A 26,555-nucleotide genomic window follows, 5' to 3' on the forward strand; every position below is an offset into this window, starting at 1 on the left:
AGACAGATGTGGAGGAAAATTAGAAAGTAGAGATAATATTTCTTTCATAGAAGAAGATCACAGCTGTACATCTGACACATTGACCCATTATCTTCTTCCAGTCTACCCCTATCTATATGTTAATGTGATTCAGTGACCTGAATGAAAGTACTGTGTATTTGAGACTCAGTCATGAAAGTCTTTAAGTGCTAATGTTTAATTGAGATTTCTCCTTGCTTCTCATCAACAATTAAAAATACATGAAACTTAAAAAAAAAGATAATTGCAATGCAAAGAGAGAATTGTTGATTCTTTTTTCATTATAGTTCTGAAATATGACTTTCATTTGAAACAATTATTATTCTTTAACCCTGGTGCCAAAATGATATTATCAAACACTTACTAAGGAAGGAGACATAATACATAACCAAGATTAAATCAAACTTTTGACCCATCTCTAAAATGCAAATGACAAACTCAATATCTGATGGTGGGTTCCATTAAGAAACCATCATGTACCACATCTTGTAATTTACATTTTTGGGGTGGGTTGAAGTTTTAAATTAGGTGTAAATGAGGAGAATGGAAAAGAAAAACAACTCAAATGCACGTAAAAAAAAAAAAAACGAAGCAAAAATGCTACTGAAAATAAGCAGAATATTCTGCACATAGTGGAGAGCTAAAACAGGAACTCATTACACAATCTGCTATCCAGAAGAAGGTTGAGAGTACTGTAGCTAACAAGACAGTCTCAGGAATTCAAAAATACTCTGTTAGAAAGAAAAACACAGAAGGATGTTTAGCATTTTTCTGCTTTTGTTTTCCACATGAGAACAAAATATTTCCTTTCTATAAAAAAGTAAGGTGATCACACATAGTAAATGACCAATTAGAGATGTTACATTCAACCCCTTTTACAGGTCCTTCCAATTTATGCAGCAACAAAAAGTGTGTGTGTTTGGTAATTATTTATTGAAATTTCCCACAAAGTGTACGGCTACGCATTTGGCCACAATTCAACTTTAAACATTTGTTCTGGAATGTTATTTTTTTGAAAACAGATGCCAAGAAAAAACTAAACAAAAAAAACAACGAGAAAACAAGGTGAAACAATAATTTCATGTGAAAATGTAGGGAGTGAAACGATTGACAACCAATGCTACCTGAATGCTCTCTCCGATGTAAGTAGACAAGTGTATTTGGCATGGTGGGCAAACGAAAAACAAAAAACAAATAAATAAATCTGTTACACACCTGACCTAGCTTTGTACCTTTCTCTTAAACCGTTGCAATCACATTTATTGTCACTTCTCCGAGTTCAATAGATATGCTATACTCCCTAAACCGCTGGATTGAAGAAACTACACAGGGAGTAAGGAATCCACCATTTTAATATCAACAGTCAGTCACTGCAAACTACAAGGCTCTTTTTAACACAGATGAAAATAGTTCAGTTCTGTTAAATTAATAAATAGATATTTTGTTGAAGTTGAAGTCTGACCACCCCATTTTTCAATTATTAAAATGAAAATGAACACATTAAAGGTAATTACCTTGAGGAAAAAGTTACATACAAAAAAAAGAAACAACAATCTACGAGTAAACTACTATAATAAAATGTATAATTTGTGTTGTTTCTTGTCTGTAAAATAAATAGGGATTGTTTTTCTTTCTTAATTATCCTTTTAATTTATTTGGTCATACTACTGTCAAATTGATTTTACTTTGATTTGTTTCAGGCAGCAGAGTTTGATTAGCAGTATGGGAGCATTATCCTTTAAATATGGAAATGCACAAGCTCCCCTCTGATTCTGAAAGGAAGCATGCATTTGTTCACACTCTAAATTCTTGTACTCATCCATACATTGCAAATCTATCCCTGCTGATCAAGAATGTTTTAAAACTGGCACAAGAAGCTGAAAGGCATTGTTAGTCACTGCCTTTGTCTCTCAGCAGGACTTTATCCCCAATGCACTTCAGGCAGGAAAGCGGTGACTCCTGGGTTTGAGGATGTTCCTCTCATTAAGGTACATTGTGACGTAGGAGGTCAAAAGGTCATCCATTTTGTAGCCCTTATGAAACAAACAAACAAAAGTGCTCTCAATTTGTGGAAGGTCAGAGCCAGATAAATTGTTTGTCCTTGGCAAATCAAGCAAGAAGTGATGTCAGTGGAGGAGTGTGAGAATTGTAATTGAGCTCACTGTGCTGAAACATGGAACAATTTAAGATTAAATACTCAACCAGCACATGTGTATATATTTGAATATTATATTTGTGTATGAGGCACAGCATCTACAGGCAAGGGAATTGTGACCTATCAGTATGTTTCCAATTTGAAATAAGACTAAGTATATGCCACGGATGTTACTTACCAGTGAAGTCTCACAGAGAATCCTATTTCCCTTGACAAGGTTACCAATGGTCATGTGAAAGTAGGTGCTCCCACTGCACCAGTTTGCTATTTTGTTAAACGGGTAATTAGCCAGCACATCCTACAATGAGACAAGATTTCAGAAGAGAATGCAAAGTGTGTTGAAGCTGTCTTAATATTTACTATACAACCTCTGTTCAATAAACTAAGGAAGATGACTTCTGGTTGAAGAGTTGGGTTTTCAATATCACAGACATAGACCAAAGCTAAACTACTTAAGGCAACTCAACCAGAATGTATATACTATATAAAAGGATTAGGACAAAAAAGATGTAAATAGCTATAAGATTAAACATTACAGCAGTGACATTACACCTACAGACAAATCACTAACTATTGTGCAGAGTTCAAGAGCTTTGAAATGATGACACATAAATGTACCTTGGTTTTTGGGTGGAGAAGAGTCACTCCTTGTTTGTTGATAGCGATCATTACGATATCTGGGAATGTTGGTTCAGATGTTTGCTGAAGGAAAAAAAAAATGCAACATGTCAGGCAAACTTTTCACATTCTTACAGTCCTCTGAGAAAAGGTCCTGAGAAAGACTACATACAGGTCTGGAAAAAATTAAGATCTCACATGTATGGCAGCCATTCCATTCCATTCATATTTTTATTTGGAATTTGGGAGAAATGTTGTCAGTAGTTTATAGAATACACATAACCAAACCAAACACCATACCAAACACATAACTATAAATAGTAAAACCAGAGAAAATTACAATTTTGCTGTGGTCTCAACTTATTCCAGAGTTGTATAAGACATAAACTGGATATACTGTTGATTTATTTATTGTAACTGCTGTATGTTGATGGTATGTACATAGGAATAACCCACCTTCACTTCAAAGAAAGCACAACCAAATGTAGGCCACCGATAGATTACTTTCAAAAAGGCCACTTTTGCTTCGTCCACAGTCTTGGAGGCATGGTTGTTAAACGAAGTAATTATGTTCTAAAAACAAAAACAACAAAAAACAAGAAAATGGATGCTCACATATGATGAAGTGAAGTGCATGTGTTTCCAAAAAGGTGATTGACAGTTTCCCAAAGTACTCTTGAGTATCTCAAGCATATCAGCATGTTATAACTATTCTCTCTGAAACCAAAGCCCCCTTTAACCCACCTTCTTCCATTCCTCAGAAGACATGAGCTTGAGCTTGTGATTGGGAATGAGGTCTTTGAGAATCTTGGGGATCATCACAAACTGCGACTTGTCATTGTTGAACTTCACTTTGTATATAAGGCCAGCAATGTTAATGATATCGTCCTTCTCACACTTGTGGTATCCACGCAGGTATTTGGGCAGCTCCTAAGGGAACACAGGAAGTATATCGAGTCAGTATCAAAAGTTTTACAATACTATTTCAGAGACAGTTATAAAGCATGTAATAAGCTCCAAATGTTTTTAGTGGGACGGGCACAAATAAATGCAAAAAGCATGAAAGGACTCAAAATGTGCATCTCCATTATACAGCTGTGTGACAAAAATGAAAAACAAAGTTGGATAAAACTTAAAATGTCCTACATATGAACACCACAACATTTTTACAGCAGAAACACTGCATTTACATTGAAAATTATGTCTTATGTTTTCAAAATGAGCGCATATACATGAAAGTTTTTTTTTATTAAATAAACTTTACTCAATGAACTGTAAACTGGTGTAGAAATCGGTATGCACATATGTTTACAGCTGAAATGCCAAATAGGTATTTCATTCAAATATTCGGTAACATATAAGAACAGATATGTGGGAGGAATTCACATACACAGAGATATTTACATTTCAATTGCAAAAGTGTCTGGTTTCTTTTAAGTTAGTGCATCTAAAATATCACCTGTGGATAGTGGAAGATGACGTCAGCTTGTACGTCTTTTCCAGGAGACACATTAAACCACAGTTTTCTCATGAAGAAAACCAGGTAGGGCACACTGACTGGTACTCCTAAAAATCAAACACAAAACAAATTACTAGGAAACATATGATTACAGATACATGCAATAACTGAAACTATTGATTTATTCACTAAACGAATGCTGTTTTTGCTGTTCAACTACTAAATTAATGCAAATTATTTTTCCAAAACATAGAGAGAGAGATAGTATTCACTTTCAACTGCATTTACAGGCTTGTACTTTCCATATTAGGATCTGAACAGAACACACTCTGGTTTCGTTTCTTTCATTGCAATTGTGATTACATACTGGGGATCTTACCATCTTTCACTCGTTTAGTTTTCTTGGTCCAGTCAGTTATTTGTCTGAGACTGTCAAAGAAGTAGTCAGCCTCATTCAAACTCAGTACCTGAAAGTTATGTGGAAATAAAGTTACAGCATCGAAAGTGTGGTGTATTGAAGACAACTGTTATTTATCTAGGACAGTGGTTTTCAAAGGTCCTCCAGGTGGTCCGTGGGTTGAAAATTTGAGAAAAACTAGGCATCCATCTTTTAACTTTTTAATAATTTAAAAAACATATTTGGAACAAATTAAATTCATATTTTACTTGGTTTCTCTGGCAATCAACCAGACACTGAGATGTTTTACTGTATGCGTTGAGTTCTCCACACGTCACTTCTAAAGGGGTAGGCTTTACAGCAACTCACTTTATCCGGGGTTTTCAAGAAAAGGCTGAATCCATCAGAAGAGACCAACTTCAGCTGTGCAGCAATGGTATGGCAGAGATCGCGAATTCTGGTACTGGTTCCCACCTCAAATATCTAAAAAAGCAAAAAGATAAGTCTCACTCGAGGAGCAAAAACAATCGTTGCTGCCCCTGACCATCCCTGAAGAGAAAAGCACTCTTACCTCCTCTGAGTCATTGGGGAAGTGCACTTTGTGAAAGATCTGGGTGCTCATCTGCTGAATGCCATCAATCTCAACCTGGTGAGGGGGCAGTTTCCGTGGCTCCATCCTACAAGAAAGAATACTTAGCACCTGAAAAGCTTATATAGTTATAATACCAATTAACTAACATGCCTGATATTTCATGTGGGTATATGCAAGATATTAAGGCAATAATGTCCAATATCTTTCAACAGGGAGGTATAGGTAACTAAAAGAAGCAACATGTGAGAGAGATCTAGTTCGTTTTCTAGCGAGGGGAAGCAAAAACAATGCCTGGTTAATTGGTTAAAAGTCAAAATTATTAAATTAGTAGATGTCAAATTGCCTCCTTTCATTTGTAAAGTTGTTATTCTACTCAGAGCTCACATTATGTGGTTACTTAATATTTGTGAGTGTCCATTCCTTGGCATTTCCGCCCAACCTGCTTTCAAATACATGTACATTATGATGAGGAATTATGAAGCAGGTCATCTGGCTAATCAAAACTGACTTTGTAGTGATACCACGTGCACAGGACTGTTGGAGAGGCTAGATTTGACAGTCACTATGAGCTTGCCAAGGGAATCCAGACAGGCCTTCCAACTGGGATCAAGATCCTACTTTGGGTTTGGCAGATGCGCTCACACAGCAGAAAACCTGTCAAGCAACTGCTTTTGCATCAATCACGATAGACAAGTTTCTGGCAGGACCTGTACTTGGCAGCTGTGAGTAAAGTAGTACCGATTAACAACGAATCTTTGTATAGGACAACCTTTGCAGACAGCCTAGGCAGGTTAGTGTCAGTGTATGCAAAGTAATTGAACACAAAAGGACAAACTCGAAGGACATGAAGAGGACAGTTTTAGAAACAAAAATTTGTCAAAAAATTTGTCAAGTTTGTGGGTTATGTGACGTAACTGGCCCACTGACCTCAGAGAACCCTGCAACCGCTGCAGACAGTCAGAGGCCAAAGGCTCCCGGCGTCGAGACTCCAGGAAGCGCTGGGTGTGCTTCAGCAGAGCCTGGCTTGGGGGGAACAAACCGCAGCATAGCCAGAGCAGCTGCCAGCCATTTTCCAGGCTGTACCTGGAGGAAAATCAATCGCAGGGCAGGTGTCTTAACTCTTCATCTGTTGTCTCACCACACAAGAGAACTGGAATTGGCAAAATATTGTCTTCTCTAGTGCGTTAACCTTAGTTTGAAGCTAAGACACTGAGGACAATAGTTCTCTTATTTAATATCGAAGGGTTAATATGAATTATCAATGCTTTCCTTTAATATGAATGATCAATGCTTTTCTGAATATGTTTAATCATTGCTTTTATTTTGTGTGAGATTAATTATATTTAGGTGCAAAGAACCAAACTGTCCTTTTGTTAAGTGTCTTATGAGCATTTGTTATTGCCAAGTTTAACTGAGAACCCACTGAATTTGGTGGGAACAAGATTTTAGCCAGGTGCTCAGCAGTTCCTACATCTTGGGAACAAGATAAAAGATTCTAGTTTCAAACATAGACGAAGGGTGGACTTTTCCCAGACCGTCAATATTATACAAAACTGTGTAACTTTATTATTGGCTGTTTTGATTCTGCATCATTGCCTACTCCAAATGGAAAGGAGACGACTGCCCTCTCCCTTTGAAGAATGACTCTTCTGGTGGATAACAGAACTCCTTATACCCAAGAAATCAACAGGCCTTGTGGTCCTAACCAGACACAGGGTCTCCATGTGAATGTGTTCGAAAATAAAGCTGATTGACTGAAACTCCCGTCACAATATTTAAAAATTATCCCTTCAATATAAAGAAAAGCTCTCCCTGGATGTATTATCCTTAGACTACATAGAGGCTTTCAAAATAATAAATTGTTGCTCATCTCATTCAAAGAGAAAGATATGTCTGTTGCCCAACTACAGCTGCCTTTTACCCAAGACATTGTGTATCCAAAAATCAAAATGAATGCCCTTTGGGAATGTTATATATTACACTGCTACTGCTCAACCTTTCGTCTGGTTTTTGACCTGTCAGGCCAGACTAACAGATAAATCAATGAAAGTCAGAAACACTTCAGCCAAAAAGCACAGCTACTGAGGATTGCCCAAGTGTTTAATAGAATGACTCAACTTGGTCTTATTTTCAAGACATCTGGATAATAATATAATAATATAAAGTGAGGAAGAATGAATCGGGATTAAAAAAAGGGCTTCATGAAGTGTTCACATTTCAGCACTGAACTGAATAAGGTATCATGTAAACTGATAGGAGAGTAAAACATATACACTTATTACACACAAACATGCACAGACTTTACAATGGAAAGTGTACCTGTTTTTATTGTCTGTCATCTGCTTCATGATTTGGCAGTAGACCTCATCTCTCAAAGCCTCATTCTGTGTTGCTGGGCCAAAGATCTGGTCTGTGAGCTCCAGAGGACTGCGCGCCTGTTTGGTGGGGTAATCTCCCATGTACTTCAAGATGGGTAGAGGCAGCGTTAAGGTGGAATCACAATAATAACATGCCTGTGGTCGAACAGATCAAAGAGGAAGGGCTCCTGGTAGATGTGATAGGTAGTACTTTGAAGGGGAGATGCATACACACCTGAGGGGAATACAGGAACTCACAGAGATCACACTTTGTTGCGGTGTACTATACTCTATATTAATTGTGAAAGGATATCAGTGAAAGACAGACAGGCCTGGTGACTGAGCTCCCCACTTCCAACCAGTTTCTTCAGCAGCGGCTGTTTGATGGGTTCCCGGGAGTTGGCCCAGATCTTCTCCCTCCCTCCACCCTTCGAGAAAACTTGACGATTTATGTTGTCCTTGGTGGGCTGTCTGCAGGGACAAGGGGGTGACATTAGAACCATGAAATGAGACACAACCTTAATCATAAATTATAGGAAGGAATGGAAGGTTTCGTTATTCAACTATTTCCAACGTATTGGCCATACAGTTATAGATTAGTGAATGTTCACTTTGACCAGATTTCACAAACCACTCTATAAGTGTTCTGTGAGGGTGTGCTATGGGCAAACAATATGTAAAAGTACAAAATGGAAATGGTATTTGTTCTGTTGACAAGCTGTCTACCTGAAGTACTCGAAGGAAAATTCTTTCAGGGAGATGGGAGCCACCCGGAGTTCATTCGTGATTTCTTCCTTCTGAGCAGTCTGTGCCATTGACTTCCTTTGCTCTGGAGACAGCGTCAGCAGGGTCTGTAAACCAATAACAAATCATCTGTTTCTCTTGAGTCACAATTTGATTCATTCAAGAGGTAAGTTTTGTCTTAGTACGTATATTTACCATACTACCGCCAAACAAAACCAATAATGAAAATGTGTTTTGGCTCATAAGGTTAGGGAATTTAAGTCTAAAATCACTCCACTCCTAGGGAAACATGTCATTGAAATACATTCGCTAATTGAATGAATGTACAGGGATGTAGCTGAAGCCTGACATGCACAATATCCACTTCTGCTCATCTTAGTACAGAATGATAGTTTAATCTAGGTAATGTGGTTGGTGTCATGTCCTACCAGCACTTCGTTAGTGGGTTTTGTGAGGGTAGGCAGGATGTAGAGGGCATCAGTAGAGACAGCTCCGACTTGACCAGTTCGCTCGCTCTTGCCTTTAACCCACCCACGGTCTTGAGAAAAGTCACTGTCTTTGAGCAGAGCTAGGAGCTCTCCTTTCTTAAAGTTCAGGAAGGTCTTGTCATCTACAGGGGCAGACACCGACAACAGCAAAAGAAAATGCCAGGATATGTTATTGACACACTGTGTGAGGGAAGCATTATTCTCTGGCTGCCTGTCTAACAGCATCACTCTGTGAGTGAATTAGCATTGTACAAAACCTCCAGACCACAAGGTGACCATCATTTAAATACATACTTCTGTCTTTCCAGAAGGAACCCGAAACCAACAAATCTTCCCTTACCTTGTCTATTGGCTTCCTGCAATGTTACAGCATACTGTGATCGTGCCTTCAGTCCATCTAGAAACATAAGCACCAGGTCTGAAATATCCGCAGCGTTGCTTGTGGCGAGAGTGAAGTCATCACCCTTCAGTGTACTCAGAGAGACCGTTTGTCCAATCCCATTGGCAGCTCTGCAGAATAAAACATTTTCTGACTGGTCACAACAGAATAAAATCTGTATTTTCTGATGATTATTTGCTTTGCTTTGGAGCTCCACCTTAATGGTCACACACTTTTAAATATGAATATGTTGCTGTACCTGTTTGTGTTGACTGAAATGATCTCAGGGTAGGAAAGTTCCAGAAGCTTCCTCTCCTTTTCATCCAGGAAAGATATACCAGTCCAGTTAATTGCAACGATGAACTTGTTTTTGGGTAAAGTTGGCCCTATGAATATACAGAAATGCAATAGACTTAGAATGCAATGTGCAAAATAACTTGGAGCATCTAGAAAGCAACCCAATATATTTAAAGTTACAACTAGCTGAAATACAGTGAGTATATATTATACCCGTCTTTAAATATACTTTCGCTTCACATTCCCATTACCACTGTTGAAATTGCAAAGACAGAAATCCATGTGTAAGAATGTTTGTAATCAATTAAAGTCAAAACATTAAATGAATGCTGCCTCATCTGCATAAGCATATGTCTTAACATGAACACTAGTTTATTGTAATTTGTTATTTGTTGTTAAATGAAGCTGGGTTTTGTAATTGCTAAAATATGTCATAAAACAAATCTAGAAAATATTTCAATTCAGACCCACCTGAAAACTTGTTAACCTCAAAGAACCTGGAGAAGAGTATAGGCCACTTCATGCGAGCAAAATCAACCACCTCAGCTTTTACAGTGTCTGGATGAATTTTTGAGTGGACGTAAGGACTCTGCAAGGGGGGGAGCAGTGTAATACACCTTAAAAATATAGTTCTCGACAAAGCTCAGATGCAAGTAAGTTCCAATTTACACAAGAGTATATATGATATATGACAATGCTTTAGAGAATTCCTTTATGGAGGTTGTATTTTAATGTACAACAAATCAAAACCATTCCCATCCCTACCAAATCCAACCAACCACAGCTCACCTTGAGGTGTGCAGCACTAACCATCTGTACCCATTTGGCCTCTGATTTGGATGCCATTAGTGAGTTACTGATGCAGTCCTGGACCACTTTCTTGGCATTGTCTCCTCCATTATCTGAACCATATTGCAAATAGAAGTACTTGGTAGCTAGCTCGACCATATCATCTTCCTAGATGAAAAGCAAAGAAAAACAAATTCAGAGATTTAATTGACCTACAACTTCATATCATTTATAACAATTTATAACCATGGATTTTTTTTTTTCTCTCTTCATATAGTGCAACTGAAGGATTTGGTTGTCAAATGCCCAAATCACAAGGGAAGGAATACAATCAGTGATCTTTACCTTGTCACACTGGTACTCGCCAAATTTGATCCCACGAATGATCTGTCTGTAGATGAGGTCAGAGCCGACCGGGTCTATGCTGCAGTCATGCCAGGGGGTGAAGATCTCTTTTCGGAAATACAGACGCCAAGGGGCATGCTGCTCTTGACCACCCTTGCGTTTTACCTCCTGTTCGCATTGGGAAATGGCATCCATCACATGGTCTTTACCGCCATCCAGTGACCATACCTAGAATAGAAGAAGTGAAAAATAAGAATCTAAATGCACCAGCCAATTGTTAAGCACAGGAAAGAACATTTCTACTATTTTTTACACAAGGGATACATTACCTTTTCATAGAGAGCAATGTAGATGGAGAATCCAAAGAGGTCCTTAAGTTGTATTTTCTGGGCAAGGCACTGGCAGACCTCTGCAGCAGTAGATGCTGAGTCCAGTGCTAGACTGATGTTCCGGCCATCCATCAAGGTCACCGAGACCACTATGGGCTTCTTGGTCTTGGTGGCCTGCCATCAAAGAAGGGAAAAAATATTTATAATTTAGGAAAGAGAAAAGGAAAAAGAGAACTATCTCCCAGGCATTAAAGAATGCATGTTGGAATAAAACCCTAATGGAATTTAGTATGTTCAAATCTAATTTGGTGTGATCAAATTAATGGATTGATTGAAGTCAATTCAAGTTGTGTTTTTCAATCACCTGCAACTCCATCCAGCTAGGGGGCTCCCCACGCACTCCATTAGCAAGTGTGCGCCGCAGTCTCTCGACACAGTAGGGTGCATAGCCCACGGGACCAGACCGAATGAAGCTCTGGAGGTACTACAGGCAAAACAAACCAGAAATGGATCATAAGGGAAAACTGTTTTTGTAACAAAAAATCTATAAAAAAATCAACAGCAATATAATAATACAGGGGCACTGCCGAGCACACCTTATGGAACCGCTCAGAGGGAGGGAAGATCCCGAGACAAATGGAGAGAAGAATCCAGCCCCGGAAGTAACTGTTGCGGTTCCCATTCTCCGAGAGCTGCTTACAGATCTGACAGTAGATCTCATCCCTAGGAGACCGAAACATACCCCAGTCAGCTCTGAGAGAAGCAGGTCACTGGCAGAGTGGTATTCATTCTTTATACACATAATATATATTTTTTTACCTAAGGTCTCGTCTGAGAATGGCATATCCTACGATAATATGCAGCTTTTCCAAAGGACTCATCGGTCGATCTAAGGTAGGTCCTTCTCCAATGAGTACATCCTCTTCCTCCTTCACAGTCTGCATCTCAGGCTGAAATGAAACCAGAACAACAATGTCATATGGCAATGCCCCTGCCTTTTCTGTCGAAAACTTCCTAGTGTTGAATTTACTGGACTAAATCGTTTCTGTATTCGCAATTTAATACTCAAAAACAATCCAAGTATAGCATACATTTAAAAAACGTTGAAAATATATTTTCAATTCAGATAAATGGGATAAAATAAATTGTGATTTTGAAGATGACCAGTGAAGAAACAATCCTGCTCTCTCACCTCCTCCAACACTGTCCCCATGGTCCGCCTGCTCCGAGTCCCGTCTGCAGACTTTCTATTTCTCTTTAACAGTTTCTAGGAAGACAAAAGCAGGAAATAGATCTATGTGTTACTAAAAATGCTATTCTGTTAAAGCCTCATACTGATTCAGATCTGCTAAAGAACACAATTCACTCATTGGCTTACAAGAAGAGTCAAGCAAACAAGAACATGTTTGATGAAATTGGACATGACTCCCCTCAAACATTATAAGTTGTCACATTAATTTCTTTATTATAATCCAGTTGTTCTAAATGCAATAATATCCAATGTGGCAGAAGAGTTTGAGGCTCAAATGAGTATAAGGCTTAAGAAATTAGTGTGTAACTTTATTAGCTCAGCAGAGAGGAATAAATGTAAGTTTCACCACATACCTGCTCGAGCCCAACCAGATTGCTGAGGCGCCGGCCCTGTCGATTCCCCAGGTTCTGTTGGATCGGCTTTTTTCCAATATCCGGTTTCTCCGGAGCCTGCTGCCGGGGCTCAGGAATATCACCCATGAACCTCAGGATGATCCACCAAACCGTGAGAGATGCCTAAAGACACAAGGGCAGGACACAAATGAGACTGATGCAAGATTGCAACAAATATATCCCACACCTGGTACATGAACAGATCTAGTACCAACAGTATTTTTCAATCACCAGTACTATAAGATTAAGTAACTGGAGTTTTAATTAAAAAATAATGAATTCATAGTTGTTTAAGCAAGTGAAAAGTTTCTGGTCTAAAGCAATTTTTACAGGTTATAAAGTTCTAATTATATTAACTAACTCAGACCAGCATTCAACTGTCTTTTTGAACAATAAAGAGAAGGTGATATTTGTGCCTGGACCATTCCCATACTTCAATGGGTCTGTTTGAACCTGATGGCATCTGAATTAAAAATAAAACAAACGTTATACGGAAGTAGCAATATAATGCTAAAGCAGTTACCAGAGAATCACCCTCATCTTCATGGAAGAGAAGAGGATTGCGAAGTCTCTTGCGGATGTGCGTGTGCGTTGCTGAGCCCTGGAAGTACATGGATGCAAATTTGGAGAAGGAATATTCATCCAGATCATCGTATTCCTCCTGGGGAATTTCCACTATGGGTATCTCATCCAGATCCACTTCCTCCAGCTTGGCCCGCTTCCCCTCAAGGTCCTGAGGAAAGAAAAAGTGGTGTCTCATTAACTATATTTGCAAGAGCTCAGATTTATACAATGCAAAGGAGCTTCTTTTATTAAAAACTGCCATTTGTTGTTAACTATGTATTTGCGTTGTATTAGACTCTTGGATACCAATCTGAGAGAGGGAATGTTATTCTTCTGTCTTGTTTAAAAGTGAAGATTACAATCTTACCTCAAAGCCAGTAGGTGCCTGTCCCTCCTGCCCACCAACAACATTGGGCAGGAAGCCAAAGATGTTGTCCACCATTTCCTGGTCGCTAATGGACTCTGATTTTGAGCTGGCCTCACGTTTCTTGCTAAGGACTTCTTCTTGTCGGCGCCGCCTCTCCATTTCCTGAGCAAGGATCTCTTGTGCAGACAGATGTGCCTACAGAAAAACAGGGCAGACAAAAGCATGAATTTCTGAGCTGGGATGATGGTTTCTAGAGGACCATTATTCTTGCAGCATATGTTAGATTCAGAGAACTGCCCAAACATTTTGGAAAAGTTTATCCGTCATGGAATACACATGCAAATTATTGGAATGTAAGTGCTCAACCATTAAGCTACAGAGCATGCCCACACAAAGAAAATGCAAAAAAACCTGTGGGCCACACTGGTGCCCATGTGGGATAGAGGACAGTCGTAGGGAACTGAGACAGGGGACTCTGAAAAGGATACTCACTTCTATCTTCATCCTGGCAACGGCCTTCCTGGCCAGCATGCCTCGAGTGTGGCGCTGCAGCACCTTCACTGCCTCTGTCTTACGGCTCCATTCCTTCCGTAGCAGGTGACCACGGCAATGGGCCTGCAGCAGAGTCACAGCTGTCCTCATCTGCTGATAGCGGTGGGCGAGCTGCCGACTGCGGCACTGAGCCTGCAAGCGAGCGAAGCCCAGCTGGACCTGGGAGCAGGGAGAAGATAGTCTATAACAACCTGAATGATTGCAGTATGGTCCAACTGAGCTGGTCGAATGAGAAATCTTTGCCATTCATTACATCAGTAATGCACTTTTAAAGTAAATAAATACATTTATTGCCAGGATTTGATTAAGCTTAAAGGCAAGGCAAGTAAACTTATTGGAAAATTAAAAGAGATTTCGTACATGTATACTGAAGCTGTGAACAGGCTATCGGTACTCTAGTTTTACATAGCTGTGTTTCCCTCAGATGCTTTGTTAATAGCTTACCACTCTGTACTGTTTCCTGCATTTGTATCCTCGCCAGGTCTTCTGAAGAACCACTGCTGCTTTTCTCTGTCTCAGAAAGCGTTTCCTGGAAGGGGGGGATGTGAACAACAAAGTTTCACTTCAATTTGTTCAAATGAAAAATTATACATTTCAGCTAGGATTACAGCATGTGCATAATCAAGCATAGTTCAATTCCTTCACACAGAAAGTGACAGGTCAGACATTCGCCAGCCGTGTCTTGGTCACCCTTGAGATCAACCTGGAAACCTGCTGCTTGGCATACAGCCACAATAAAGCCTTCCTAGATATGTGAGCCAAGTTTAAATCACTTACAACAAAATATATGGCAAGCCAACTGTATTCCTTCATTTAGGATAAATACATGATACAATCTCATGACCATCTATTGTACATAAGAATGACGAAATGTATTACTTTCTAGTGTTGGCCAATGTGTAAAAGTGTAATGTCAGCGTTTCCTTGTTTCCATACCTATGCTTGAATCCTCGAAGGATCCTCTGTATGAGTAGAGCTTTTTCATTGAGGGCTTTGTCTCTCTCCAGTTCCAGAGTTGTGTCGTGGAAATCCTGATGGGACAGATGAACGATAAAATAATCAATTTTCAAAGGATGACATTGATACAAAACACACTTCACAGTTGGACAAGTTTAGTCTGCTCAATTCTACCTTGAGAAAGATCTTTGTTTTGCCGATTTTCCAGTCTCCCTCTTTGAGGACAGTGTCACAGATGAAGTCACAGCATTTTTCTGCTGCTTCCTATTAAGAAGATGCATTTGAAAATAAGTAATTTACAGTTTTGGGGAACATAAATGTTTTGAAACACCACTGCCTTGAAAAGCATACAAAACAATCCCCCTCACCAGTTTTGGGTCGCATACGATTGTCCTTAGAAGCACCCGGTACCTATCTAGGAACTCATCAAACGTGTACCGGATGGGAAATCCTGATTTTCGGATTCGGATGGTCTCCATCATCCCAGAATAACGTAGTTGACGCATACATAGATCCCGGTCAAACAGCTGGGAGGGAACATGAAAGAAGGGGAGTCTGATAGGCAGAAGACATTTCACAACACACCCCACAGTCTAGGATGAAACTAAAAACACACAAAATAGGTTACGATCTATGATTACTATTACTTGGATCATTACATGTGCCGAGGCCTGCACGTTTCAGCAGCAATAACATTGTATGTGTGTGAAACAAACAATGTTCAGCTACTTACAGACCAAGATAAACCACAGCTAGTATGAACTGATCTACTAGATTCCTTTAGGATATATATTTCTTGAGTAACTGACAAGAGTCTTCATATTAATACACGACTGATTACCATTGGTTTCTTGAAGTCATTGGGCTTCAGGCAGCGGATGAAGTAAGGCTGGCAGACGGTAAGTGTCTTCATGAGGGAGTCAAGAGACTGGCGGAACTGGCCACTGAGGGTAGGCACGCGTTTTCGGTTGTCCATGGCCTGCAGCAGAGAAAGACATCGCCATACAATTGCAAGTTTTTTCTACTTATAATGTAGCATTTGGATTAGCACCCGTTCCATTGAGTACTACCTCTACTACCAGCAGAGGAACACAGGATTGTTCAAGACATACACTTGTACACATTTTCATTAGATGGTCAAATATTAGACCGTGTGAATGTATTTCACTACAAGGAACAATGTGCACTTAATATGGCTTCAGCTACGGAAATGGTCACCATAAAAAGTTCCACTCACATTCCGACTAATTTTCAAAAAGCAAATATGCAATTAAGCAAACCTTCAGAGAGTTTTTAGGAGTAATTATCATCCTTGGGTTCACATTTATTGTTTGGGAACCGAGATCTGCTTCAAAGATCTTCTTGAGGAGTTTGTTGGTGGATGACTGCACCAGCTGGATGATATCAGAACTTAGGGCATCGCGGTTCTTCTCCAGAAAACCTATGGAAGGTGGGAACAACACAAAGCAAGAGAAAAAGTCAAAGTGGATGATTTCTGTATTCATATTGCATATAGAATTAAAAAAAGAATGGAGTGGCATTTCCTAGAAGACTAATACATGATTATGTTTTGCTAAATTATTTTAAAAAGATGTAGATATTTTTATTGAGAGCCAAGTGTGATTCTGTTCACCAGAAACCCATGTTCATTATTTTGACTTGAAGAAGTGTATGATACCTTTGGCATCATAGTAGACTACCCCAGCAAAATGCTTGATCCCGAATTGCATATCATGGGAGCTTTTAGGGGGCAGATAGATTTTACTCTGGCCATGCACCGAGTTTATCTTGGACAGCATGGTCTTGTCTGTAGCCTGAAAGAAACATCAACACAAAACGCATTAAAGCAAAAACAATAAAATTATAATAAGCAAAGGTATGTGATATTTAAAGTTCCTTTTTAATTCCCTTCAAGAGAATCACAAAAGCAGGGCTCAGCAGACCGGTTTACCTTGGGAAAATGGCTCTCCTCCTCTATAAGTGCAATGACATTGAGGGGCTTGGAAGCCAGAATGTCAAGGGTGGCCTGGTTGTCATTGAACTCGATGTGTTGCCATAGGATGTTCTCCTGTGCGTACTCTTGCTGCTCCAGCTTGAACACGTGCCGTACAAAGAACTGCTGCAACTGCTCGTTGGCAAAGTTGATACATAGCTGCTCGAAACTGTACAAAAGGAGCATTTTAGTTTTTAATAAAGGAGCTGTATCTATAAAGTTTGTAATATCCTATCTATAAATGGGGAAAGGTACACATTTTTCTAGTGGATCCGAGTCCTTTAGCTGGAGGTGCGTACCTGTTTTTATTGAAGTTCTCAAATCCAAAGATGTCCAGAAGGCCAATGGATCGACGGATGCTTTTGGGATCAACTGAAGGTGGTTTGTAAATGGCATTATTGATTTTGTCCACAATCCATAAAAACAGTTTGCCATAGATTGCCTAAGACAAAACACAGAGTCAGAACCAGTTAGTCTTCAGGTAGGAGGCACTGTGGGTAGCGAGTCTTTCAGTTGCGTAGTTGTGTCGGTTTACGTAATATTGCCATGAGATCAACATTGTGGATTTTCTCTCTTGTAATTTAAGTTCTTACAAATGATTTCTATCTGACCCATGTTTCCACGGAAGAAAAAAAAAGTCTCTGAGCAAGTGGACAACTCCCTGTCTATATAAGCATTTTATATGATCTGTATGATTTGTATGATTTACTATCAGTGTGTTTGTTAAATCACCTTAACAAAAGCATCCCTTCCATCCACTGCTTGCTCCAAGCTGAGAGGTTTGGAGACACTCTCTACGTTGGTCATGAAGGAGCGGTTTGTCAAGCTGGCTTCCAGAGGTTTGGCATTCACCTGGTGACAAAGAACAGTTTATTCAGAATTTTCATTCCAGAGAGTAAAGCCCTACCAGGAAGGATAAGGATGCTAAGGCACACAGTAATTTTAACAGTATCAGTTTATGTGGATCCTTTTATAATCTTGTTGGATCTAGAGAATTTCCTTTTCCATTCTTAGGGCAACTGGCCACAGTCATAATATTACAAACAATCTGGAATGATTGGGAACAGAGATACAACCAGAGAAGTAAGAAAAATGAAAACATAAATGAATATACCTCCAGTAACTTGGCAGCTGTGGTAAAATGCAGAGATGACTGTATATCACAGCTCTCCAGATTATTGAAGACAGTAGCTAAAACAAATGGAGAAAGAAATCTATTAATTTAAGTCACAATGTGCAGTAGCCTCTTTAATAAGAAAAACAAAAAATAGTGGAGAAGTATGTCAGCTTGCAGTCTCTCTCTCTCCCTCACTCTCACACCCACAATTCTCACCTTCAAAATCGATGTTTCCCAGATGCAGGAGAGCAGCAAGCAGTTTGGTGATTTCCCAGTAGTCGTTATCACTGAACGCAAGGATCTTCATGGCCGAGCGTATGTGGGCATACTCCTTTATGTCATCCCGCCCTTCACAGCTGGTGCAGTGTCCCTGTAGGGCAGACAGTCATGCTCTTCATTATCCTAGCTAAACTTTCAAGTTCTCCACCATGTTGAAAGGAACACTCATTAAGTAATCTCATTAAAACTCAATCAATTTGCCCGTCCTTGATGATTCAGCTTACTAGTAACACCAAGATATGTTTTCCTACATTACTTGTTAAAAGAAGCATGATGTTACCATCATAAGGTAGTTGTACTCCGATGCATTTCCCAAGCAAAGTGTCTTTTTCTGCTCTGTAGTCATCCCCAGCAACATGCAATAAAATATGTGATAGTTTCTTTCTTCTGGAGCCTGTAGAAATGACAAAATTAATATGATTATGCACCATAACAACTTAATGATTTCTCATATAGCTCAAATATTGTTTTTAAATACCTTATTTAAGGGAATTTGATAAAGGTCTCTAGGATCCACCCCCGCGACATTTAAATTTTAGCCTTGTTTCCTGCTTGATTGCTTACCTGACGACAGACGCGAGACTTTTCCAACAGGTACTGATCCACTCGGGCGCCCTCGATGACACCGCTCTTGTTGAAGTAGATATCGATGTATTTCCCAAACCGGCTGGAGTTGTCATTTCGGACCGTCTTGGCATTTCCAAAACCTGAAGAGGGAGTTCAGAGAACATTAACTGGGACATATCATTATTTTCAAACCGATTGGATTCTTCCTTTGCTTTTCTGCGTATTGTAGTACTCTGAGAACTGAGGGAATGGTATACCTTCCAGAATGGGGTTTGCTTCAAGGATCTGCTGTTCTATCCAGGAGTGCTGCCCACTGACTGCTGCCAAGAATTGTAGCATCAGTTTAGTGCTCTCAGTCTTCCCAGCTCCTGACTCTCCACTACAGGACATAAATCAGATATTGACAATCGGTAGCATGCTCATTTATATCACAAAATTATATACAACAATTAATCATTCTAAATTCAACTTTTAAAGAAGTATGAGACATCACAAAAGCAATGGCACTGGTTGAAATGATCGTAACGCTTCTGAAAAAGCAGCAGCTGAGACTATGGGAATTGCTCTGAAAGGCTGAAAAAGACAAAGAAAACATTTGGAAATATGTGCATGCTGTACCTGATGATACAGCACTGGTCTCGGCGATTGCGGTGCATGTTGAAGAAACAGCTGTCGGCAATGGCAAAGACGTGAGGAGGAAGCTCTCCGAGGCGCTTGTTAGTATACTGTCGCACTTGTTCTGCTGTATATAGAGGCAAGAGCTGGTAGGGGTTCACTGCCACCAGGATGGATCCTGTGTAGGTCTAAACAGAGTATGCACCGTGTCATGTAGGTTCACACAGCTGTAATATAGCAGAATCTGCACAGCTGACGAAACTGGCTATCTCTAGACAAAGATCTATGATCAGGCAATAGTCTTATCAGATTATTGCTTAATTATATATAAATCCTAAGCATTGCCTACACACACAACAGTTCTTAAAGAGGTAGTTGCGTTAGGTGTGGAAAAGCAGTTATATGCCTATGTATGCATATCTACATAATGCAGATTGCCCTAAAGATATAATAATACCTTAATACCTTAGACAAAAAGTGCAGTGCAAATATTCCCCTTTTTGATTAAATGTTTTTTTGTGGCTGACTTTATCTTTGTATAACGCATGTATACGTCCCTCTCTCTCTACTTTTCTTTATCTACCTACATCCTCTAGAACTATCAACATTTATGACTGTCAGTCCTACTCTTTCCTCTTGGCAAAAGCTTATTTTAAAGACCACGTCCTGAAATCCTCCCATAACCTCCCCGTCAATTGACAACAAAAGCTTTACAATTATTTTATCTGCAACAGTCCAATGAAATATTTGTTTTGCAAATGAACAATTTAAGTTGATCGTTACTAGTTTGTGGTCTTAAAAGCTGGTTAGCTCTTCCATGTTCTTTTCTCAAACAGTTCCTCATATACACACAGTAGTTTGGTTTCTATGGAGATGTAAATTACTGTATTTTGCAACGAGGGCAAAGTCTACTGACCATAATAAAAATAAAAATGTTTCACCCAATGCCCGATTCTTAGCTGTAGGGCAATATATATTTTCTGTGTTTCTATTTAACAGAAACAAAAACACTTGATTTAATTATATACTTGAGCCTGTGACCGATATGATTCATGTTTTAATGAAACCAATCAATACACAAGCAATTGTAAACTACATTACCAGTACAAGTTTGTTAGTTACAGTCACTGCCCATATCTTGTATCTGCCAATGATGGAAAAACTGATAATTATTTGAGGAATGACAGATTACTTAACAGCCTGTAAATTATATGGATCTAGGGTTCAAAATCGACTAATAGCACAAAAAAAACCATACATAAATGATGTTTTCCTTGTGACGAATCATAAGGTTTCTGAGGATTCCAGCTTCATTGAGGTCTCCCAGCCTGATCATGTCATCCACTCCCTTAATGGAGGTGGGGTGCATGGGCCGGATTGAATCCTTATTCTTTCCATTGATCCAGTGTTCCTGAAATCAGATACAAACTTACGGCATTTTGATTGTTACATGTCTGTGGTGACAAAACTACACTCTACAGACTGCAAACATCTTTTTTTGTAAATAAATTATATATATATATATATATATATATATATATATATATATATGTATAAAATAAGGTACCTTTCCTTCATCGTCAATCAATTTGATTTGTCCAGTGTCTGAAAGACAAACTTCTGCTCCAATGCGAACCCCGCAACTTGAATCTATCCACACAAAGTCCCCCTGCAAACCAAACAAGGTCAGTTAACTCAATACCAATGTCTTATTTGCACCAAATAATGCTTTGCAATATTTACCATGAGGCAAAATATATTTTCCTATGCATATTCACTAGTTTCTTTTTAAATATTTGTATTATGGAGAAAATATTACAAGTATTATAATATTGAAATATTTTTCTATGAGGATCTAGGAAAGGGAAGAAAAATAATTTTCTAACTTACCTGTCTTAAAACTACCATGGCAAACTATTTCTCCTTCGCTATATAAAAAAGTAAAAAAGAAACAGAGAAATAAAACAAATGTTAGTGAAATTGGTCAACAGGACCAGAGTTTGATTGAGTATTTTAGGCCTCACTGCTACAAAAACACACATTTTAATTGTTTTATGAAATACGTATGCCTATATCTAGTCGTTTTTACAGTATCAATACCATGTCAGAAAGAGAACCATTTCTTAATTATTTTAATCAAGCTTTCCCTTTCATGTTCTCCCTTTCAATTTCAGAAAGGGTCCGATTCTGGCCCTTTTCTCAAGGCGTTTCTGTGAATCAGCTGCTTGGGCCAAAATGGCTGCTGTACTCCACCTCACAAATGGCTGAATTCTGTATTAATTCAGCTGTGTAGTATTTTGAGATCCATGATTGGATGCTAAAGGTGTTTATTTAAATTTTTTATGTAAGTGTTCCAAAAGTCACAAAGGTAACTTCAGCGTTTAATTAATAGATTTGTCTTCTGTCCAAAAAAAAAAAAAAATTCTAGATCCTTTTTAAAGGCCTCATTGTAACGAAATAAGAGCCCCATACAAAGGAAGTGTTAACTTGAACATCTTGTGAGGAAAGGAAGGCAAGAGTTTGAGCCAATTGTGTAATATATTTGGAATATTTTATAATACTAATCTTACAATTCTCTTGCACCTTATTGCACGGATATCAAATAACATTTTACAAAATGGAACAATTTTGACATCCACACTCATACTTGTGACTGGCTTCCCACATGCAGATTAACACTAGTCATGGACTACCCAATGATGGTACTACTACACTACTATGATGTAGAATCCTAAAATTAAAATGGTCCTTATTTGACACCAACAGGTACATTTTGAGAAAAGAGAGAAAGAAAGAAAAATAAAAGATCACATCAAGCATTTTTACATCCACAAATATGGAAAAGCAGTGCAGGCCTCCAATCCCTTTTCCTAAAATGTAAAAGAAACAAAACAAAGAAAGTATATTTTACCTCAGATTGATGATGTTACTTGCCAATTTCTTGTTTCACAGACCCTCTGTCTACCTCTCTACCGTTGGGTCTGAGATGTACACACTACTTAAACCAGGAAGCAAGCTACTCTTAGAAAATCCCTTTATGGCACTTTGACTTTGCTCCCTTCACTTGATCAAACAGACACCCAATACTCCACCCAAAAATAAAAAGCTTCCGGAAAGAGTTTATCATGTCAGTTCAATTTCCACCTGAGCATGCAGTTCTCCAGTTCAATAATATATAGCAGTAAAACACTACCTTATTACATTATTTCTATATCATGTGGTAATACAAATATATCACATACTGTGTTTTTGTGGTTTGGTTTGTTAAAAATATTAAATGCATAATGACTTTAAAGGGGATTCAGTGTGATGCACCACTTAGATAACAGGTTGTTAGTACTTTGAGTGTGATTTTTTTTTTTTTTTTACCTCAGAAATGCATAATTATAGAGGAAAGCACAACACCTTAAAGCAAAAGGCATGTAGCAAAAACCTTTGGACTTTGCGTCACAAATATAACCTCCTTACAATAAGTCTAGAAGAGCAATTATGTTGTAAATAACACAGATAAATGGAATGACTTCATATCTAGGAAGGTGTGGTGTACTTTTTCTATCACTTTCCATAGCTTTCCACAAATTGCTTTAAATACAAGTCAGTGGTGTCATTAAAGAATACACATATGATCAAATCAAATATTTATAGTATATTCTAAATTGAGATCAATTTAGAACATCACTTATCAAGTGAGCATTTACAGGAAGTGTCATGAATTCTTTCCCCTGAAGTCATAAATGAAATGCTCTTTGAGCTCAATAATCAAATGAATGAATCTTTATGTTCAGTAGCCTGCAGTTATCATTGTCTCACAGCTTGGCAGTGAACACAGGACAGTAAATCAGAACTCACACTTGTAACATGCTCAATGCATAATAACTGTTGACTTACTAGTAAAATTATGCTGATTAGTTGAATATGTATTACAAATTTTTGAATATATGTACCATATATAACATAATACAAGCATAATATAAGCATAATACTGTTACTAGAGGTTACATCTAATTTAAGAACAACGTTTGCATGCTGTTGGCTGGACAGTAAGTTATTGATTCAATGACCCCATCTAGTTGCTTATCAAAGAACTGTAGGTTCCCCAATTGTACCAGCTAGGCAGATGAAATGACGTCAAAAGACATATCTCCAGTTCTACTGCTAGAATAAAGGTATAAGTTACAGCCTGTGTTTCCATGTCATGTGAATAACTCCATCATAAAACGAAACTGTGATAAAGGTTTCTTTTTTTTTTTTTTTTTTTAATAATCTTCCTATGATACAGGCTTGATGAGCAACAAGAAACCTCAACCCATTATGACCAGCACTTGGACTGTCATTTGGTGATAATAAATGAGCCACTCCCTCTTATAATTAAGTATTTGTTGATACTTGCATATGATACAAAGTTATGTTTGTAGCTGTAATCCATTGCCAAAGAGCATGAAAGTAAACATAAGAACAAAGTTTACAAACGAGGAGGGCATTCGACACATTGTGCTCGTATGGTGTCCGTTAATAACTAAATGATCCAAGGATACTATCCAGTCTGTTTTTAAATGTTCCTACATTTTCAGCTTCAACCACATTGCTGGGGAGTTTGTTCCAGATTGTGACAACTCTGTGTGAAGAAGTGTCTCCCGTTTCCGGTTTTGAATGCCTTGAATCCCAATTTCCATTTGTGTCCCCAGGTCTGTGTGTCCCTGCTGATCTGGAAAAGCTTTTGAAGACTTGGATCAAGTCCCCATGTAGTCTCCTCTGTTCCAGGGTGGAAAGGTTCAGTTCCCTCAGTCTCTCAGTCTCTCAGTAGGACATTCCCTTCAGACCTGGAATAAGTCTGGTGGTCGATGTCTTTCATATTATATATCAATATAAATTCACATATTCCATTGTGGACTATTTCTGGGACTTTCTTTATTAATTAGGCTTCAGGTATAGAAACATAAAAGTGATTAATCTTTAAGGCACAAACTACAAAACCAGATTTTAGTTTTGACCAACGTTGTGTTGAATCAGCTACCTTATAGCAAACCAATAGTAAACAAAAATGGCAGACAATTTCCAACTTAACACGTCCTGGAAGTGCCCTACTAAATCAACATATCCATAAGATATAATGGATATAAGAATTAAAAACGGTAACTGTCCAAGGAGAGACAGCCCCTTCTGTCACTGTAAATCACTGATAAGCTGAACTTACCTTCAGGACATGGGGATTTTGTTAAGAATGTTCAAAGCCCAATTCAAATTGCAATTATTAAATGTTCAACGTAGTACAAAATTGGTATTTTCCACAAACAAAATAAATTAAAAGGGACTTGGGATTCCGGGAATGTGAATCCCTTCTTCCACAGATTTCCAGGTTTCTGCAATTGGGTTCTATACTTTATACACTGTACTCATGAAGCACTGTGGGATTTTGGAGGGAGACCACACAGGGACAAACTGGGGTTGCACAAGATCAGGTTTCTACAGAAGAGATCCTACTAAATCATGAGCACATTTTACATAGTACGAGTTCAGAATGCAGGCAAACAAACTCTATAGTAAAGTTTATTAAAATCAATTAATGTAATGTATTCAATTGATAATCAGCGGAGTGTTTTGAAATTTGGTTAGCTCATCAGTCCCACTAAGAGTCTATACTACTAATAGTTAAAGGTGTGCTGACAGCAGGCAATTTGTTTACTGTGACTGTTATCATAGCAACAAGCTGTTAGGAACATCTGAGCATGTGTTGCAGTTTATTGCAATTAAACTGTGAAAGCTTTTCATTTTCATCAGTTACTGCACACTTACATCCATCTAACCTAGTATAAATACAAGCTAAAAACGATGCATTCAATGTGGGTTCTGTGCTGTCAGCATTGAAGGTATCCAATATGGTTTAATCTGCCTTCCTATCATTTGACCAGATTAATTGCATACCAGTTACAGTAGGATTAGAGACAATTGCAATGCTGGATAAGATTTAGAAACATCAGATCAGATCAAAGTGAACATTGTTCAGGCTCACCGTATTGAGAAGAATATGATTTATATTTCAATGTATATATATGTATATCTCCACCGTTGGCACAGCAGGATGGAGCAGCTCCTTCAGCATCCTGCAAGACCACATCCCCCTGCTGTGCACCACAAACTGCGTAGCTTGCAGCATCATGTTCTTACCTCTCCCCAACCAGCTGCCTTCTTTTGGTCCATGACAGTGCACAGACATTCCCCCTTCTCCCCTCCTCTCCCAAGTCCTTGCTTTTCCTTTCTGCACTCTTTTGCAATTGAGGTCATTGGCTCCTGCTGTGTAATCCCATTACTGGCAGATCGCTCTTGCGGCACTAGTCTCCGAAGGTTTGGACTCTCCTGGACAAGATTAATACGCTGACAATCCCACTGGACAAAAAGACTGGGAGAGTAAACACAGGGTAATAAAACTGCAAACGGGAGAAAGAAGAATCACTCTCATTCACTATCAAGAGCATTAAGTGCCTTTTTGGTGGGGGGGGGGCAAGGATTCAGTACATGGAGGAAGATGAACATATTGTTCTATGAACATTATATGCAGAGACCCTCACATAAACTTGCACTAGAAGCCCCATTACTCTATTCATTATGAGATGAGTGACATTTTGAATAGACCAGCTGATTAATAACTGAATGGGACAAACTTAAATCTATTATAGAAGTATATGGAAAGTTTCTTCTATAGCCCCTGTGTGTAAATGCAAATCCTTCTCATCAGAGCTGTCCACATCTTTGCTAAAACTTTCCAATACCATTTATACAACAGAACAAATATATATATATATTTCAATACATTGAACTAGGTATAAACTGCTGGACAAATTTTTTTGTTAAAGGGGAAATACAGGGAAAACTGCTGCATCGAAATGTCTCTGGGAAAGAATAATAAAAAGTGCTCTAATGAAACTTAAAAAATAG

The 26,555-nt window shown here is 38.6% G+C and overlaps 1 protein-coding gene across 1 annotated transcript; it reads right to left on the reverse strand.

Moving 5' to 3' along the window:
- Positions 1 to 932: 932 nt before the first annotated feature.
- Positions 933 to 22,633, reverse strand: myo7ba (myosin VIIBa). The gene is made up of 48 exons (XM_066709166.1): positions 22,534 to 22,633; positions 21,513 to 21,550; positions 21,190 to 21,291; positions 20,881 to 21,033; positions 19,626 to 19,810; positions 19,265 to 19,386; positions 19,005 to 19,147; positions 18,721 to 18,834; positions 18,378 to 18,531; positions 18,159 to 18,235; positions 17,777 to 17,896; positions 17,344 to 17,486; positions 17,003 to 17,213; positions 16,730 to 16,865; positions 16,332 to 16,492; positions 15,893 to 16,030; positions 15,420 to 15,578; positions 15,226 to 15,315; positions 15,031 to 15,125; positions 14,539 to 14,623; positions 14,035 to 14,253; positions 13,543 to 13,737; positions 13,135 to 13,344; positions 12,573 to 12,734; positions 12,160 to 12,234; positions 11,787 to 11,917; positions 11,564 to 11,690; positions 11,332 to 11,451; positions 10,968 to 11,141; positions 10,639 to 10,866; positions 10,294 to 10,461; positions 9,976 to 10,093; positions 9,467 to 9,593; positions 9,169 to 9,338; positions 8,769 to 8,950; positions 8,323 to 8,447; positions 7,910 to 8,067; positions 7,559 to 7,712; positions 6,167 to 6,322; positions 5,219 to 5,324; positions 5,017 to 5,130; positions 4,630 to 4,717; positions 4,251 to 4,357; positions 3,536 to 3,721; positions 3,248 to 3,364; positions 2,792 to 2,875; positions 2,352 to 2,471; positions 933 to 2,051 (listed from the first exon to the last, which is right to left on the reverse strand). The coding sequence occupies exons 2-48, from the start codon at positions 21,528 to 21,530 to the stop codon at positions 1,956 to 1,958; spliced, it is 6,423 nt and encodes a 2,140-aa protein (XP_066565263.1). The 5' UTR covers positions 21,531 to 21,550; positions 22,534 to 22,633; the 3' UTR covers positions 933 to 1,955.
- Between the last annotated feature and the right edge of the window lie 3,922 nt (positions 22,634 to 26,555).

Source organism: Amia ocellicauda, chromosome 7 (genome assembly GCF_036373705.1).
Source record: "Amia ocellicauda isolate fAmiCal2 chromosome 7, fAmiCal2.hap1, whole genome shotgun sequence".
Taxonomy (NCBI): Eukaryota; Metazoa; Chordata; class Actinopteri; order Amiiformes; family Amiidae; genus Amia; species Amia ocellicauda.

What these genes read in the sequence shown, in the direction of transcription:
- myo7ba (XM_066709166.1), bottom strand. An exon ending in CTAGCTGGATGGAGTTGCAG is followed by an intron (nt 11,142 to 11,331) that starts GTGATTGAAAAA and finishes CTTTGATGGCAG; the next exon opens with GCCACCAAGACCAAGAAGCC. An exon ending in GTGCTTTCTTTGAAGTGAAG is followed by an intron (nt 2,876 to 3,247) that starts GTGGGTTATTCC and finishes TTTTTCCTTCAG; the next exon opens with CAAACATCTGAACCAACATT.